The sequence below is a fragment of the Ranitomeya variabilis genome, chromosome 4, assembly GCF_051348905.1.
Source record: "Ranitomeya variabilis isolate aRanVar5 chromosome 4, aRanVar5.hap1, whole genome shotgun sequence".
Classification (NCBI taxonomy): Eukaryota; Metazoa; Chordata; class Amphibia; order Anura; family Dendrobatidae; genus Ranitomeya; species Ranitomeya variabilis.
Window position 1 is genome coordinate 459,443,931 of NC_135235.1, and position 16,205 is coordinate 459,460,135.

Sequence of the window (16,205 nt, forward strand, 5' to 3'; positions counted from 1 at the left end):
CAGGCAGCCCCCATAGAATGTAATGCAGGCAGGCAGTCCCCATAGAATGTAATGCATGCAGGCAGGCAGCCCCCCCAGCTCCACAATCCAGTCAGTCATCAATCATTGATAAAAAAAAAACAAACAAACACACTACTCACCTCTCTCCTCGTGTCCCGCGCTGCTCCTGGCTCTGGTCTCAGCAGATGCAGTCTGCCCGCCCGGTCACACAGCAGGTGCGCGATGATATGACGTCATCGCGCACCCGCAGTGTCAGCGGCAGGCAGAGCGGGGAATGATGGGAGAGGGGGCGTCAGCGGACGCTCTCTCCTCCATCATTGCATTCAACTGTACCGGTGTCTATGACGCCGGTATAGTTGAATGCGGGGCCGGGAGTGTGCCGCGACAGCGTGGGGAGTGTGCCGACAGCGGCACACTCGAGCGGCCCACTACTGCCATCGGCCCTTCTGGCATTTGCCAGAACTGCCCGATGGCCAGTCCGGCCCTGACAATAACTATGCATTAGCTAAATAATGGTAAATTATATATTCTATTTTTATTAATGACAATACCTTTAACAGCTGTCTGGCTCCCAAGAACCCCCACCCCAGAACCAGCTGCTGCATCTGGGGTCTCTGCCATAGGCATGCATTCAAATAAATCACCATCCAGGTGGCCACACATTGCCACACATACATGGACACCTCTCTTATATGTGGCCATTATTCAGTGTAAACTTGGTTCCAGGTTCCAAAGTTGGGATGAAGATTTCAACAAGTTTTTAGGTCAGTGATCTCCAAGAAATTTAATCCAGTCAAGGTCCTCATAGGGCATATAGAAACGTTGCCTGGTTGGGACAACTCTATTAATGTACAGTAATGTGTTTGGATTTACTTCAGATTCATTAAGGCCAATTGCATATTTAAGTCAACAGTAGTCAATACTAGTGTTGAGCGATACCGTCCGATACTTGAAAGTATCGGTATCGGAAAGTATCGGCCGATACCGGCAAAGTATCGGATCCAATCCGATACCGATACCCGATACCAATACAAGTCAATGGGACTCAGGTATCGGACGGTATTCCTGATGGTTCCCAGGGTCTGAAGGAGAGGAAACTCTCCTTCAGGCCCTGGGAACCATATTAATGTGTAAAAGAAAGAATTAAAATAAAAAATATTGCTATACTCACCTGTCCGACGCAGCCGGGACCTCAGCGAGGGAACCGGCAGCGTTGTTTGTTTAAAATTCGCGCTTTTACTTGGTTACGTGAGGTCCCGGCTTGTGATTGGTCAGGGCGGCCATGTTGCCGGGACGCGGACCAATCACAGCAAGCCGTGACGTAATTTCGTCACGGCTTGCTGTGATTGGTCCGCGTCCCGGCAACATGGCCGCCATTAACCAATCACAAGCCGTGACGTCACGGGAGGCTGGACACGCGCGCTTTTCAAAATACGCGCATGTCCAGCCTCCCGTGACGTCCCGGCTTGTGATTGCTTAATGGCGGCCATGTTGCCGGGACGTCACTGGAGGCTGGACACGCGCGCTTTTCAAAATACGCGCATGTCCAGCCTCCCGTGACGTCCCGGCTTGTGATTGGTTAATGGCGGCCATGTTGCCGGGACGTCACTGGAGGCTGGACACGCGCGCTTTTCAAAATACGCGCATGTCCAGCCTCCCGTGACGTCCCGGCTTGTGATTGGTTAATGGCGGCCATGTTGCCGGGACGTCACTGGAGGCTGGACACGCGCGCTTTTCAAAATACGCGCATGTCCAGCCTCCCGTGACGTCACGGCTTGTGATTGGTTAATGGCGGCCATGTTGCCGGGACTCGGACCAATCACAGCAAGCCGTGACGTAATTTCGTCACGGCTTGCTGTGATTGGTCCGCGTCCCGGCAACATGGCCGCCCTGACCAATCACAAGCCGGGACCTCACGTAACCAAGTAAAAGCGCGAAATTTAAACAAACAACGCTGCCGGTTCCCTCGCTGAGGTCCCGGCTGCGTCGGACAGGTGAGTATAGCGATATTTTTTATTTTAATTCTCTTTTTTACACATTATTACATTAATGTTGTTGCGATACCCGATACCCGATATCACAAAAATATCGGATCTCGGTATCGGAAATTCCGATACAGCAAGTATCGGCCGATACCCGATACTTGCAGTATCGGAATGCTCAACACTAGTCAATACTAATATACATCTTCATCTTATATTTTTAGGCATACCTTCATTTGGACCCAGAGGTGCTATTTTTGCATCTGCCCAGATCTCATACTTATGTTTCCCGGTATACAGAATGCTGGAGGAGGTCACGTTCAAAATCACACGAATCTTGTCACCAGTCAGGTTATGCAAGTTCAGTATCATATTTATATCTTGTCCAAGACTGGGGACTTGGGGTAAGCTAAACATTCCAGACAACATCGTGCCTATTTTTGGTTTTTGTTCACCTCTTTTTCTAAAATAAAGTAATTTTTTTTCAAGTTCCACAAGAGGACTGTCTAATAATTTGTTTACTGCTTTCTCAAAAACTTGTCTTTCCTCCAAAGAACCTGAAAGGCAAAAAGAGTAGAGATGAGCAATTCTTTTAAGTTCACTAGCTTTGCTGAATTTTTAAAAAAATATTTGATTTGCTACAATTTGCAAGTACCTCATTTTTACACGCTACACCCACAAACTTAAATGTATTTTATTTGATGTACCAACACAAAGGAGCAAGCATTTATGAAGCATAAAGGAAATGTGACGTGCATTGTATTCAACGCCCTGAGTCAATACTTTGCAACACCATCTTTCACTGCAATTACTGCTGCAAGTCTTGGGGTTTGTCCCTACCAGATTTGCACATCTAGAGGCTGAAATGTTTGCCTATTCTTCTTTGCAAAGTAGCCATGGCCCAATGAGATGGGATTGAGAATGTCTGTGAACAGCATTTTTCAAGTCTTGCCACAGATTCTCAATGGGACTTAGTACTAGACTTTGACTAGGCCATTCAAACACAATGAATAGGCTTTGATCTAAACCATTCCAATGTAGCTCTTGCAGTATGTTAAGGGTTGTTGTCCTATTGGAAGGTGAACCTATACCCTGTTCTCAAGTCTTTCGCAGCCTCTAACAGGTTTTCCTCCAGGATCACCTGTGTTTAGTTCCATCCATCTTCCCATCAACTCTGACCAGCTTCCCTGTCCCTGAAGAAGAAAAGCATCCCTCCAGCATGATTCACCCACCACCATGTTTGATGGTGGGGTGCTGTCTTCAGGATTATGTGCAGTGTTAGCTTTCTGCCACACATAGAATTTTGCATTTAGCTCAATAAGTTCTAGCTAGCTTCAAACAGTATTTCTAATGGCTTGCTTTAAAAAATGGCTTTTCTCTTGCCATGCTTCCATTAAAGGCCATATTTGTCAAGTATACGGTGTGATGCAGTGACCTCTGTGGCAGCTAGGGGGCGCTGTGTGTGTGCTCCTTGGGATATGCACGGAGGCATATCTGTTGTGATAATGGTGGTGAAACAGTGACTGGCATTGTTGTGAATGGCCTATACGTGTTGCAGAGGGAGTCTGCGTGGTAAGTCTGATGTAATGTGGTTGTTCTGGGACCTGTAGTCCCTCAAGAGTTTGTGTAGTGTTGTATAATAGTCAAGGGAGACTTACTAGGCTAGTTGTGTGAGATGGGCGAGACAAACTAGCCACACATCCACACTCCCATCCAGGGGAGTGGTTAAGGGTATATAGTGTGACCAGGGTGTGGGTCACAGGTTCCTGTGTGGTTCCAGTGTTTGGACCTGAGTGGTGAAGGTCCTGGAAGTATGTGTTGGATTTCCTGGGAGTAGGAGTCCTGAAGAGTTCATGCTGGTGTGTTGGGAGGTTCTGGGAGTAGGACCGGATCCCTGAATAGCGCACAGTAAGACTCTGATTCTGGATGGTTTATGTTGGGGGAAGCTACCGTCCTTCGGTGGGTCTGGACTGACTAAGATATGCCGCCCAGGCAAGTTGGTGATCTCTGAGAGGCAGCTTTCCCGAAGGAGTGGACGGACAAGGAGTCAGAAGGTGGAGCAGGAGCTCCCTTCAGGTACTATACAGACTGTTGGTGCTTGTGATGTTCTATGAACTGTGTGGTCTCCCACGGCAACTGAACGGAGTGAGGGTCAGCGTGTTTAGAGACCGCAACCCAGGGTCATATGCACTGTATGTGACTTGGGACATTGGTGAAGTGTACGGTGTACGGACACCCATGGTAACTGGGCGAAGTGAGAGGTCCAGCATGTTTAGTGTCCGTGAGTCAAAGCCGTAAATGAAGTGTTTGAGATAAAGCTGCAAGTTATTATCACCAGTTGGTGCCTATTATGTTCTATGGAATGTATATAATGAACTGTGCATAACCCGGTTTATGACACTTTAATAAACCGTATAGACTGTGTTTAAGCGAAAAATCGTGCCTGACTACGTTAATCCCGAGCCAAGCGAGTGTCCCCCAATACACTCAGTAAGAGCAATCTTACAACGGCTAATAGTTGTCAAGTGGGCAGATTCTCTCACCTGAGCTGTGAATCTCTGCAGCTTCTCCAGAATGACTATGGGCTTCTTGGCTGCTTTTATAATTAGTGCTCTCCTTGCTTGGAATGTCAATTTAGATGGATGGCCTTATCTTGGTAAGTTTGCAGTTGTGCCATACTACTTCCATTTTTGGATGATGGATTGAACAGGGCTCTGTGAGATATTCAGAGTTTGGACTTTTTTTTAAACCAAAGCTTGCTTTATTTCTTCCTTATTTCCACAATTATATCCCTGACCTGCAAGGTATGTTCCTTTGTTTTCATGATTCTATTTAATCCATAATGTTCTCAAACAAACCTGAGGCCTTCACAGAACAGCTGTAGTTACATTGAGAATATACTTCACACAGGTGAACTCAATTTGCAAATTATGTGAATTTTGGTGGCAATTGGTCACTCAGGTTTATATTTCTGGGTATCAGACTACAGGGGGTTGAATACAAAAGCATATCACAATTTTCAGATTTATATAAAAAAAATAGAAAACCAAGTATTGTTTCCTTTACACTTTACAATATTGCTAATCTGTATTAATATATCACATAAAATACTAATAAAATACATTTAAGTTTGTGGGTGTAACGTGAAAAAATGGGGAAAAGTACATGGAGTATTAATGCTTTTTAATGGCACTGTATATGTTAGCTATTAAAGAGTTGGAGAGGGGTTCGAATTTGGCCCCCACTATATAATGTTTTTATGTCTTTACTCGATGGAGGCCCAATGCTATCGCATCCGGAGGGTGGTAATGTCGCGATGGGGGCATGCTTTGCAGCATTGAGAATCTCTTCCCCCATGTGCTCACCCACCTATCCACTCTCTCTTTCCCCATGTGCTGACTTCTCGCATCTGTGCTCTCTTCTTTGAACTGTCTACCCCATGTGCTTTCCTCCCATCTCTCTCCTTCCTGTGCTGTGTTCTCCCCTCAAGACAATACTGACATTTTAGCAGGAGATCACAGAGGATACATTTTGTGATTTAAAATATTTTTAAAAACAGTCACTGAAATATTTTAACTCACAAAATAAATCCATTGTGATCCCCTGCTGTAATGTCAGTATTGTCTTTTGCTTCCTCCCCTGCCCAGGAGATGTGGTATGCTCCGTACACAGTCAGACACAGTCAATTTTTAAAATGAACTTTCGTTCATGGGAAAACCCCTTTAATGTGACTGGCTTCCTCTGCCTGTAGACACGTCGCACATCTGCAGCCAGGATCAGCCGAATGATTTACTGCTCCTGCTCCTGTGCATAATTCGCGCAGTAAATCAGACCTCCACCATCTTTGTGCAGACAGATAGCTGCAGTCACATTAAAACTGTGCATGTGCTCCTCCTGTACAAAGATGGCAGCGGTCAGTGAATCATTAGGCTGATCCCGGAAGCGGCGTGTTCACAAAGGTATTCCGCTGGTGGTACCACGCAAGAGGCTGTGTGAGTGTGTGAATGTGAGTGTGTGTGTGTATGAATGTGAGTGTGTGAGTGTGTGTGTGTGTATGTGTGTGGTGCGTACTGCATATATGTGTGTGTGTATGAATGTGAGTGTGTGAGTGTGTGAGTGTGTGGTGCGTACTGCATATAGAGTGTGTGTGTGGTGCGTACTGCATATAGAGTGTGTGTGTGTGGTGCGATGGTGTTCCGCAGGTGGTACCGCGCAATAGGTTGGTACCAGCAGTAGTTTCCATATTGAGACACCCATCACTTGGGTGTCCCAATATGACGGTCGGTGAACTTCCGCTTCCGCTTGGAATTCAGGGATACTGTGACATCTGGACAAAACAGGAAATGAAAACATTGCAAGGCAATTATATAAATAAATGAGGCAAGTGAAAACTTGGCTTCTGGAAACAACCAATTTACTAATACCCACTAAATAGTTTCCTTACCTTCGGGGTATTTGTATAAATTAGTGACATCGACCCGATCATCACTCCCAACAGCTTTGGTGCTTATGTATTTGCCAATGTATTTGGTATCATTAGAAATTCTTTTCTTTGTGCCATCATCATAATGAATCCAATGTGCAAGATCAGCATTCACCGACGCAAACATGAAGGCTACATCATACTTAAGGTTAACATCACCTTCTTTTATGGCCACACGAGGCGCAGGGCCACAGCAATATATTCCTAAAGTCAATAAAAATTGCAGTCTTTATAACATTTCTACATTATCCAAACATACATTTCTAAAACAGTTCAAATGTTAATAAATAATGACCATACTAAATATACTGTAGAAGATGATGATTATCAACCATTGAAAGTCTCTGTGAAGAACAGAATAGCTGAGACCTGAAAATTCAATTAATAAATTTAGGATAATGTGCATATTTTACCATCACTTTTCTCTAGTGGTGTTGCATCCATCACTTGCCATCCATTATAAGCTGAGTCTACATCCTTACGGTTAAACCAAGCTTCATTCCAGACATGGAAATTCCTTTGAATGCAAAAATATTACATAAAATATGAATGAAGTATTTTAATTGCTTAACAATACCTAAGTGTATTGATGCTCGGTCATTAACCTATGTTAAAAAGAAAAACCTTTTCTCTCTTTACTCTGTGTATTTGCCATATTCCTCTGCTAGGCCAGGAAGTCTTGGGCAATAATTAGAAAATAAAACATGGGACTAAATTGTGCCAAGGCCACTTCTAATCAGGTATAAGGTCTAGGAGTTGAAGGGCGTTGTTGTCCAACTTCTGACATTAAATAAGGAATACATTTTGACATTTGTATCCTAGTAATGTCATCATATGTGGCACCCCAGGAGTCCAGTTGCCACAGTGGCATTGCCTTCCTAAGGGGTGGTGATACCATGCCTGGAAGCAAAGAGGGGTCCCTTTACCAGCTGATGTCCGCATCCAACACCTTTCCTGACTCCAGAACAGAAGGGGGAGCTCTAACCCGGTTTTCAGGAGAACTTCCCTATAAATTCTGGCATAGAGGCGGGGTTAGTCAAGAGAGAGTCAGAGTCTGGGGAGCAGACAGTGAAGGAGGAAGAGGCAAGCGAGGAGAACCTGGGGCATTGGAACTGCGACTGAGCTCACCCCAGGACTGAGTGCCAAAGACTGGACACCGGAGTTCATGGTTGTGTGGGAACTGCAGGCCCAGCAACTAAATTCGGATTGCAGAAGATTGAAAGTCTCCTGGCCCCAGCTGACACCCCGATTCACAGCAGCATACTAGAGCCCGGAGTCACCACAAGGGAGTGATACCTGGAACTGGCTCAAGCTGCCTGCCATGCAGGGAATGTTATATTTCATGGACAGACAGCAATAGGGACTTGTGGAGAGCTTAAGGCATCAAGGACCGAGGGAGAAGAGCAGAGGGAAAGCCTCCAAATCCATCTGGCTAGGTGGATCCTGAAATGCTTCCAGACTGCCCAGACTTCCATGATCACCTGTCACCAGTGCCCCGGACTGCACCTGCAATTAAAGGTAAAGAAACTACAGTCCTTTTGTCCTCCAATCATTTCCTGCACCTCATTCCTGCACCCCAACATCCACCTTCCCTCATAAACTGTTCTGGTAGCCCTGGGGCCCCGCTCCACCTGTGGGGAGTCGAACTTTTTCAGCTGCCTCATCCCCGGCCCAAGCGGTCTCCTTAAGCAGCGCCGGCCATCTATAGCCAAACACCACAGGTGGTGTCACGTGAAATCCCCTACAAACATTCCCTCATCACTTTTATTGCACGCCCAGGGCCATGGACCAGGTCACTGCTGCCGTGACGACCCCTTTAAGAACCGTCCGACCTGATTCTGAGTACCCCATGGCCCTAACGGGTGTCGCACATACTTGAGAAGGAATGATTAAAATGTAACAAGAAAACTATATTCCTAGGAAGTCTAACCATTACAGCCAGGCAAAATTGGAATCATGGCTCCATGTGGTACTTCCCTCTTGCATATCAGAAAGAGATCAAAATTTTATTACAGAATTCCAACAATTTTCCTAATATAAGAGCATAGTTCTGTGGGAACTGATGTTAAATATAGGAATCGTTCTGGACTTGAAACTTGGAATCGGTGATTTGAGGCATGCCATGTCTGAAAAATAGCATGTGGTATATAAACAACTAGCACACTCCAATAAATTGTGATGCAAAGGGGATTTGTTTAATGTACATACAGTAGTCACAAACGTTTCGGTCTGCACTGGACCTTCATCAGTGTGCTACAGAAAAAAAATATAATATAATTGTGTATAAACAAATAAATAAATGAAAAAAAAAAAAAAAAATAATAAATAAAAAACAAAAGTACCGTATATACATCACGGAAAAACAACACGGAAAAACATGGTCATGAATGATATTGATAAGATAACCATGGAGTGCTGCCAACAATGCATATATGCTCAAAAACGTGTAGCAGGGTACATATATATATATATATATATATATATATATATATATATATATATATATACACATGAATGGACCTATAAAGATAGTTGCATATAGAGAGGTCTGGAGGACCACGATAGTTGTAAAGAGCAGGTTGCAATGGCAAGTCCGCATAGGAGAGGTGTATGAATGAAAGAATAACATACCTAAATGTAGTGGTACACTTGGTAGGACCCCGGTGGCAATTACTTAATTTGCATCTGAAGTGAAAGAGGTATAGTGTGACATCGGATTCGGACCCGGAGAAACCAGGAAGGTACCCCTATCCTGGCTGTTTTTTAGGCAAACAGAGGTGACAAGGGAAAAGAAGAGGACCAGAATGGGGCTCTGCAGGACCCAGAAACACGGACTTTATACGAGTGACCAGATCTCAGGTATACAACCATTAGTTGTAAATATTTCCTCCAAGTCTCTAGGAGTAGCTGAACATAGTGCCCTACAAAAAGGTCTATCCTATTGTCCAAGTTACAAACATAACACATTTCAAATGGACATGGACCTACAAAAATTCTATAGGGCTCTGAGATCGAAATTACATTTTGCCGAAACCGATCATGTAACTATCCCTACTACACAGATCTCTCCACCAGTAGGCATCACCGCAGCCAGTCTTGGCTTAAGGGATAAAAGTACATATCGGCCACCCAAGGGTTCACACCCCCTAGAGACATTCATTCAATTTGTTGATACCTCCTTCCAGAAACTACGCCAGGATACTGACAGGGGCAAAATTCACTATCTCTCTAACCTTTCTACATCTGAGAGACAGGCCTTGAAGGCTTTACAACAAGAGAAGGATATAATAATTAAACCAGCCGACAAGGGTGGGGCCATCGTGGTAAAGGATAAACTCCTTTATAGGAACGAAGTATATCGCCAACTAGGAGACACCACCACTTACAAAAAACTTCCCCATAACCCCACAAGCACCATTCAAAACATGATCCAGACTACGTTAGAATGTTTTCAAGCCCGTGGCTTTCTTGATAGCAAAACATGTGACTTCTTAACTAAAAAACATCCCATTACGCCAGTTATATACATCCTTCCAAAGATCCACAAAAATTTACAGAATCCACCAGGTAGACCAATTGTGGCTTCCACAGACTCACTATTGGCACCCATCTCCATATATCTAGAGAAAATTCTTACACCTCTGATCAGGAACACCAGCTCCTTCCTTTTAGACACAGGAGCTTTTCTTGAAACAATAAAAAATATCAATCCTATACCTGCTGACACCATTTTAGTCTCCTTCGACGTGAAAGACTTGGACACGTCAATACCACATACCAATGGTGTCTGCTCCACCCGCTGGCTTCTCTCTACCAACAATATGAACCCTGACCTCATTGACTTCTGTTGCGAACTCCTGTCTATTGTACTAACCAAAAACTTTTTTCTTTTTGAAGACACTTATTATCTCCAAATCAAGGGCTCGGCCATGGGCTCAAATGTGGCACCTCCATACGCCAATGCATATATGGCCCACTACGAAGACACCTTAATCTATACTCACGAATCCTTCCACAACCATGTTTTATCATGGATAAGATATATAGATGATGTCTTCTGTATCTGGAGAGGAGACTTGGAGTCCTTACAAAACTTCTTATAATTCCTTAGAACCTCTTGGCCTGGGTTAGACTTCACGATGACACACGATTATCATCAGATTAATTTCCTTGATACACTGGTCATCAAAGACCCCAATGGCAATCTGTCCACCGACCTGTACTCTAAGCCAACTGACCGCAACAGTCTGTTGCACTACAATAGCTTTCACCCAAGGAATATGAAAAAGTCCATACCAAAATCCCAGCTACACAGAGTAGCTAAAAGTGTTTCCAATCCATTGTTAAAGGAACAAAGAACCTTGGAAATTAAGTCCAAGTTCCGCGACAGAGGATATCCCCTACATATCCTTGATACCGAAAATACAAGCACTACCACTAGGAATAACTCTGCCACCTCACGCATACCATTTGTACACCAGTATCACCCTGCGGCATACAGATTACATAGAATCATTCGCCAACCCTGGCACATTCTCCAAACAGCATATCCCACAGTCAAAGAATTCCAACAGCCCTTTTTACCTTGTTTTAAACAGCCACGTAACATTAAAGATAGCTTGGTTCGAGCAGACATTGGTCCCACACACTCTCCGTCCACCCAACGTTTTTTGAGCAACCCCAAGACAGGTACTTTTCCCTGTTTAAATTGCAACCAGTGAAACAATGTACTCAAAGGCAATACCATTCACCATCCTCACACAGGCAAACAATATCATATCGACAGCTTTTTTACCTGTGACACCAATTTCGCAGTCTATCTGATCAAGTGCCTCTGCGGTCTATTGTATGTGGGAGAAACTACCCAAGCGGTTAAATCTAGAATATCGAAACACAAATCGACCATCCGGTGCAAGAACCTGCTGCTCCCCATACCGTCACATTTTATCGACAAAGGCCACAATCTGTCCCAATTAAAATTTCAAATAATTGAACAAGTTACACCACCTCGGTGTGGTGGGGACCGAATTTCTATGCTCAAACGTAGAGAGGCATATTGGATTCATGAACTTAACACTGTCAGCCCAAAAGGACTCAATAGGGACTACGAGCTGATATCCTTTATTTGAAATAGACCCCACAAATATCATCCCTATGCCCGTTTTTTCGTTCAGGTATTATTTCTTCATGCCTCCGGAGCTCCACCAGACATAGACCATATTAATTAGGAGATAATAATTAAAACACTATTGTTTACATCGTGTATTATGTTATGCATGTGTCATCGCTGTATTTTACAACTTTCAGTACCCTCCGGCCAGGATACCCATTGGGACTAGTATGAGGAATATATATTACTGCTGTAATTTTGTGATGTCCAGTTGCCAGGTTATCATTTGTAACATGTACATCACCATTATACCTTATCATTTGTTTAAAGCCCTCTTCACTATATTGTGGCATTATACTCTTATCGGAACACTGTTGTTCATTCTTGCATTTGCCGCATAGCACATTCATTATTCCTTACGGCGGTATTATGCAGAGACTGTATTGTTAGTGGATCACGATAATAATCTATTGCCTCCTCCTACAGAATCGTCCGTTCTGATTTCACTTCTCTGCATCCTGTGACACCCTCCGGCCACAAGATCCGCTCACAGCAGTTCACTTTTCTGCCTTGGAACACACCACCATCTTCTTTTGCAGCATCTGTGGAATGCATAGCACACCGCCCCTAGCAGTCATGTGACATACGCGTCACTACCGCTCCGCCCTTTCCGGCTCTGCATGCCGGCATCATAGCACGCACACCATGCCCCGTCCTCCTATATATAGAATATGGGCACACCACTCCCTCACTTTACTTGCGGTGGATACAGCGTAACGTTCATACCTCCTTCTCTCCCGCAAGTCGGGTAAGTCTATCATGCGGCATGTTCTCTCACTGGCGGTTAATACCAATATTTCCCAGGCTAGCTCCACGTATTTGTGACCACATATATTTCCCTCCACAGACTGACCTGCTGCTCAGTACTGGCATATAATTCCCAGTTAAGTTCGTTCTATGTGGGTATGTACAGTCCTTTTTTAGTTCACATGTACGACTAGTGTTGAGCGATACCGTCCGATACTTGAAAGTATCGGTATCGGAAAGTATCGGCCGATACTGGCAAAGTATCGGATCTAATCCGATACCGATATCCGATACCAATACAAGTCAATGGGACTCAAGTATCGGACGGTATCCCTGATGGTTCCCAGGGTCTGAAGGAGAGGAAACTCTCCTTCAGGCCCTGGGAACCATATTAATGTGTAAAATAAAGAATTAAAAAAAAATATATTGCTATACTCACCTCTCCGACGCAGCCTGGACCTCACCGAGGGAACCGGCAGCGTTCTTTGCTTAAAATGCGCGCGTTTACTTCCTTCCGTGACGTCACGGCTTGTGATTGGTCGCGTGCCGCCCATGTGGCCGCGACGCGACCAATCACAGCAAGCCGTGACGTAATTTTCAGGTCCTCAATGCCTAATTCTAGGCATTCAGGATTTTAAAATTACGTTCCGGCTTGTGATTGGTCACGTCGCGGTCACATGGGCGACGCGACCAATCACAAGCCGTGACGTCACGGGAGGCAGGAAACGCGCACATTTTAAAATTACATCACGGCTTGCAATTGGTTGCGTGCCGCCCATGTGACCGCGACGCGACCAATCACAGCAAGCCGTGATGTAATTTCAGGTCCTGAATGCCTAATTCTGCATTCAGGACCTGAAAATTATGTCACGGCTTGCTGTGATTGGTCGCGTCGCGGTCACATGGGCGGCACGCAACCAATCACAAGCCGTGACGTAATTTTAAAATGCGCACGTTTCCTGCCTCCCGTGACGTCACGGCTTGTGATTGGTCGCGTCGCCCATGTGACCGCGACGCGACCAATCACAAGCCGGAACGTAATTTTAAAATCCTGAATGCCTAGAATTAGGCATTGAGGACCTGAAAATTACGTCACGGCTTGCTGTGATTGGTCGCGTCGCGGCCACATGGGCGGCACGCGACCAATCACAAGCCGTGACGTCACGGAAGGAAGTAAACGCGCGCATTTTAAGCAAAGAACGCTGCCGGTTCCCTCGGTGAGGTCCAGGCTGCGTCGGAGAGGTGAGTATAGCAATATTTTTTATTTTAATTCTTTCTTTTACACATTAATGTTGTTTCGATACCGATACCCGATACCACAAAAGTATCGGATCTCGGTATCGGAATTCCGATACCAGCAAGTATCGGCCGATACCCGATACTTGCGGTATCGGAATGCTCAACACTATGTACGACATATCGGCATTACCACTCTTTATGATACACTATACCTCTTTCACTTCAGATGCAAATTAAGTAATTGCCACCGGGGTCCTACCAAGTGTACCACTACATTTAGGTATGTTATTCTTTCATTCAAACACCTCTCCTATGCGGACTTGCCCTTGCAACCAGGGGTGGATTTTCAGAGGGTCAATGTGGGCGGTAGCCCAGGGCCCAGTGGTGTGGGGGGGGCCCTGGGCTACCACACAGATTGACCCTCTGATAATCCATCCGAGTGTGACTGTGAATGCCCGCCGGCATTTATGTGCCCCCGGACCCGGTAGGGCAGAGAGAGGGGGCCCGCATCGGCCCCTTCTCATCTGCTCACCGGGCCCCTTCCGGCACTGCGGCGGTTTCCTATTGACATGCGGGCGCGCGCCTGCATGTCAATAGTTAACAACAGCCGCCAGCCAATTGGAGGCTGGCAGCTGAAGTCGGCCGCAGCGCACACGTCGCCGGCATCTGACGTTATTGTCAGTCGCCGGCGAGTGTGCACTGCTGGAGGGAGCTCGCCGCCTGGAGCGCTGGTCAGGTGAGGAGACTCTGTTTGGTTTTTTTTGTTTTGTTTTTTGATAAGCTAACGGTGGACACACTGGGGGCAATGCTGGAGGACACACTGGGGCAATGCTGGAGGACACACTGGGGCAATGCTGGAGACACTGGGGCAATGCTGGAGACACTGGGGCAGATTGCTGGAGACACTGGGGCAGATTGCTGGACACGCTGGGGGCAATGCTGGAGACACTGGGGCAATGCTGGAGACACTGGGGCAGATTGCTGGAGACACTGGGGCAATGCTGGAGGACACACTGGGGTAGATTGCTGGAGGCACTGGGGTAATGCTGGAGACACTGGGGCAATGCTGGAGACACTGGGGCAGACTGCTGGACACACTGGGGCAATGCTGGAGGACACACTGGGGCAGACTGCTTGGCACACTGGGGCAGATGATTGCTGGAGACACTGGGGCAATGCTGGAGACTCTGGGGCAATGCTGGAGACACTGGTGCAATGCTGGAGACACTGGAGCAATGCTGGAGACACTGGGGCAGATTGCTGGACACACTGACGGCAATGCTGGACATACTGGGGCAGATTGCTGGACACACTGGGGGTAATATGCTGGAGACACTGGAGCAGATTGCTGGACACACTGGGGGCAATGCTGGATACTCTGGGGCAATATGCTGGACATACTGGGGCAGATTGTTGAACACACTGTCTGGGGGCAATGCTGGATACACTGGGGCAATGCTGGAGACACTGGGGCAATGCTGGAGACACTGGGGCAATGCTGGATACACTGGGGCAATGCTGGAGACACTGGGGCAATGCTGGAGACACTGGGGCAATGCTGGACAAACTGTGGGCAATGCTGGACAATTGGACATACTGGGGCAGATTGCTGGACACACTGGTGGTAATATGCTTGACACACTGGGGCAATGCTGGACATACTGCGGCAGATTGCTGGACACACTGGTGGTAATATGCTGGACACACTGGGGCAGATTGCTGGACACACTGGGTCAGATTGCTGGACACAATGTCTGGGGGCAATGCTGGACACACTGGGGGCAATATGCTGGAGTCAGACACTGGGGCAGATTGCTGGAGACACTGTCTGGGGGCAATGCTGGACACACTGGGGCAGATTGCTGGACACTGGGGCAATATGCTGGACATACTGGGGCAGATTGCTGGACACACTGGGGGTAATATGCTGGACACACTGGGGGTAATATGCTGGACACACTGGGGCAGATTGCTGGACACACTGGGGGCAGGACTGGAGGCATGGGCAGAATGTAGACATGGGGCATGATTGGAGACACTGGGCAGAATGAAAGACATGGGGCAGGATTGGATCATGGGGCAGGATGGATACGATGGAGACAGATGGGGCAGGATGGCGAGATCATATGTTGTAGAATGGATACTCATGAGTGCAGGATGGGAGAACATGTGGCTGGAGCCAGGAATGAGACACACGGGGCCAGGGTGGGGAATATTATTACCATAGGGGCTAATTAAGGGATATTATTACTGCAGTGATGTATTTATTTTATTTTTTGAGTATAATGTTTTAAATGGGGGGGGCGGTCCTGTTACTGTTCAGAGTGACACTATATCACCTTTTTTTCTTCATGTGGTGTAATGTAGAAGTTGTGAAAAATTAAGTAATGTGTTCTGCAAGCAGAGCTCGAGATAACTGTGTTATTTCCTGCAGAAACGAGTCCTGGCTGGAAGAAATGATGGCGGTCTGTGCTGGATGAAAGATGAAGGACTTCACCTAGAGACGTCACTGGTGAGTCAGTGTTACCTATACACTGACACTACACACTGTATACTATATACAGAGGTCCTGTGTATAATGTCA

The 16,205-nt window shown here is 46.1% G+C and overlaps 1 protein-coding gene across 1 annotated transcript in view; it reads right to left on the reverse strand.

Moving 5' to 3' along the window:
- LOC143769024 (protein-glutamine gamma-glutamyltransferase E-like) overlaps positions 1 to 16,205 on the reverse strand; it is a 93,725-nt gene that overhangs the window by 12,675 nt on the left and 64,845 nt on the right. The window contains exons 8-10 of the mRNA XM_077257626.1: positions 6,879 to 6,982; positions 6,427 to 6,669; positions 2,213 to 2,539 (exon numbers count right to left, since the gene is read on the reverse strand). Coding sequence (XP_077113741.1) covers positions 2,213 to 2,539; positions 6,427 to 6,669; positions 6,879 to 6,982 — 674 coding nt within the window. The remainder of the gene's footprint in view (positions 1 to 2,212; positions 2,540 to 6,426; positions 6,670 to 6,878; positions 6,983 to 16,205) is intronic.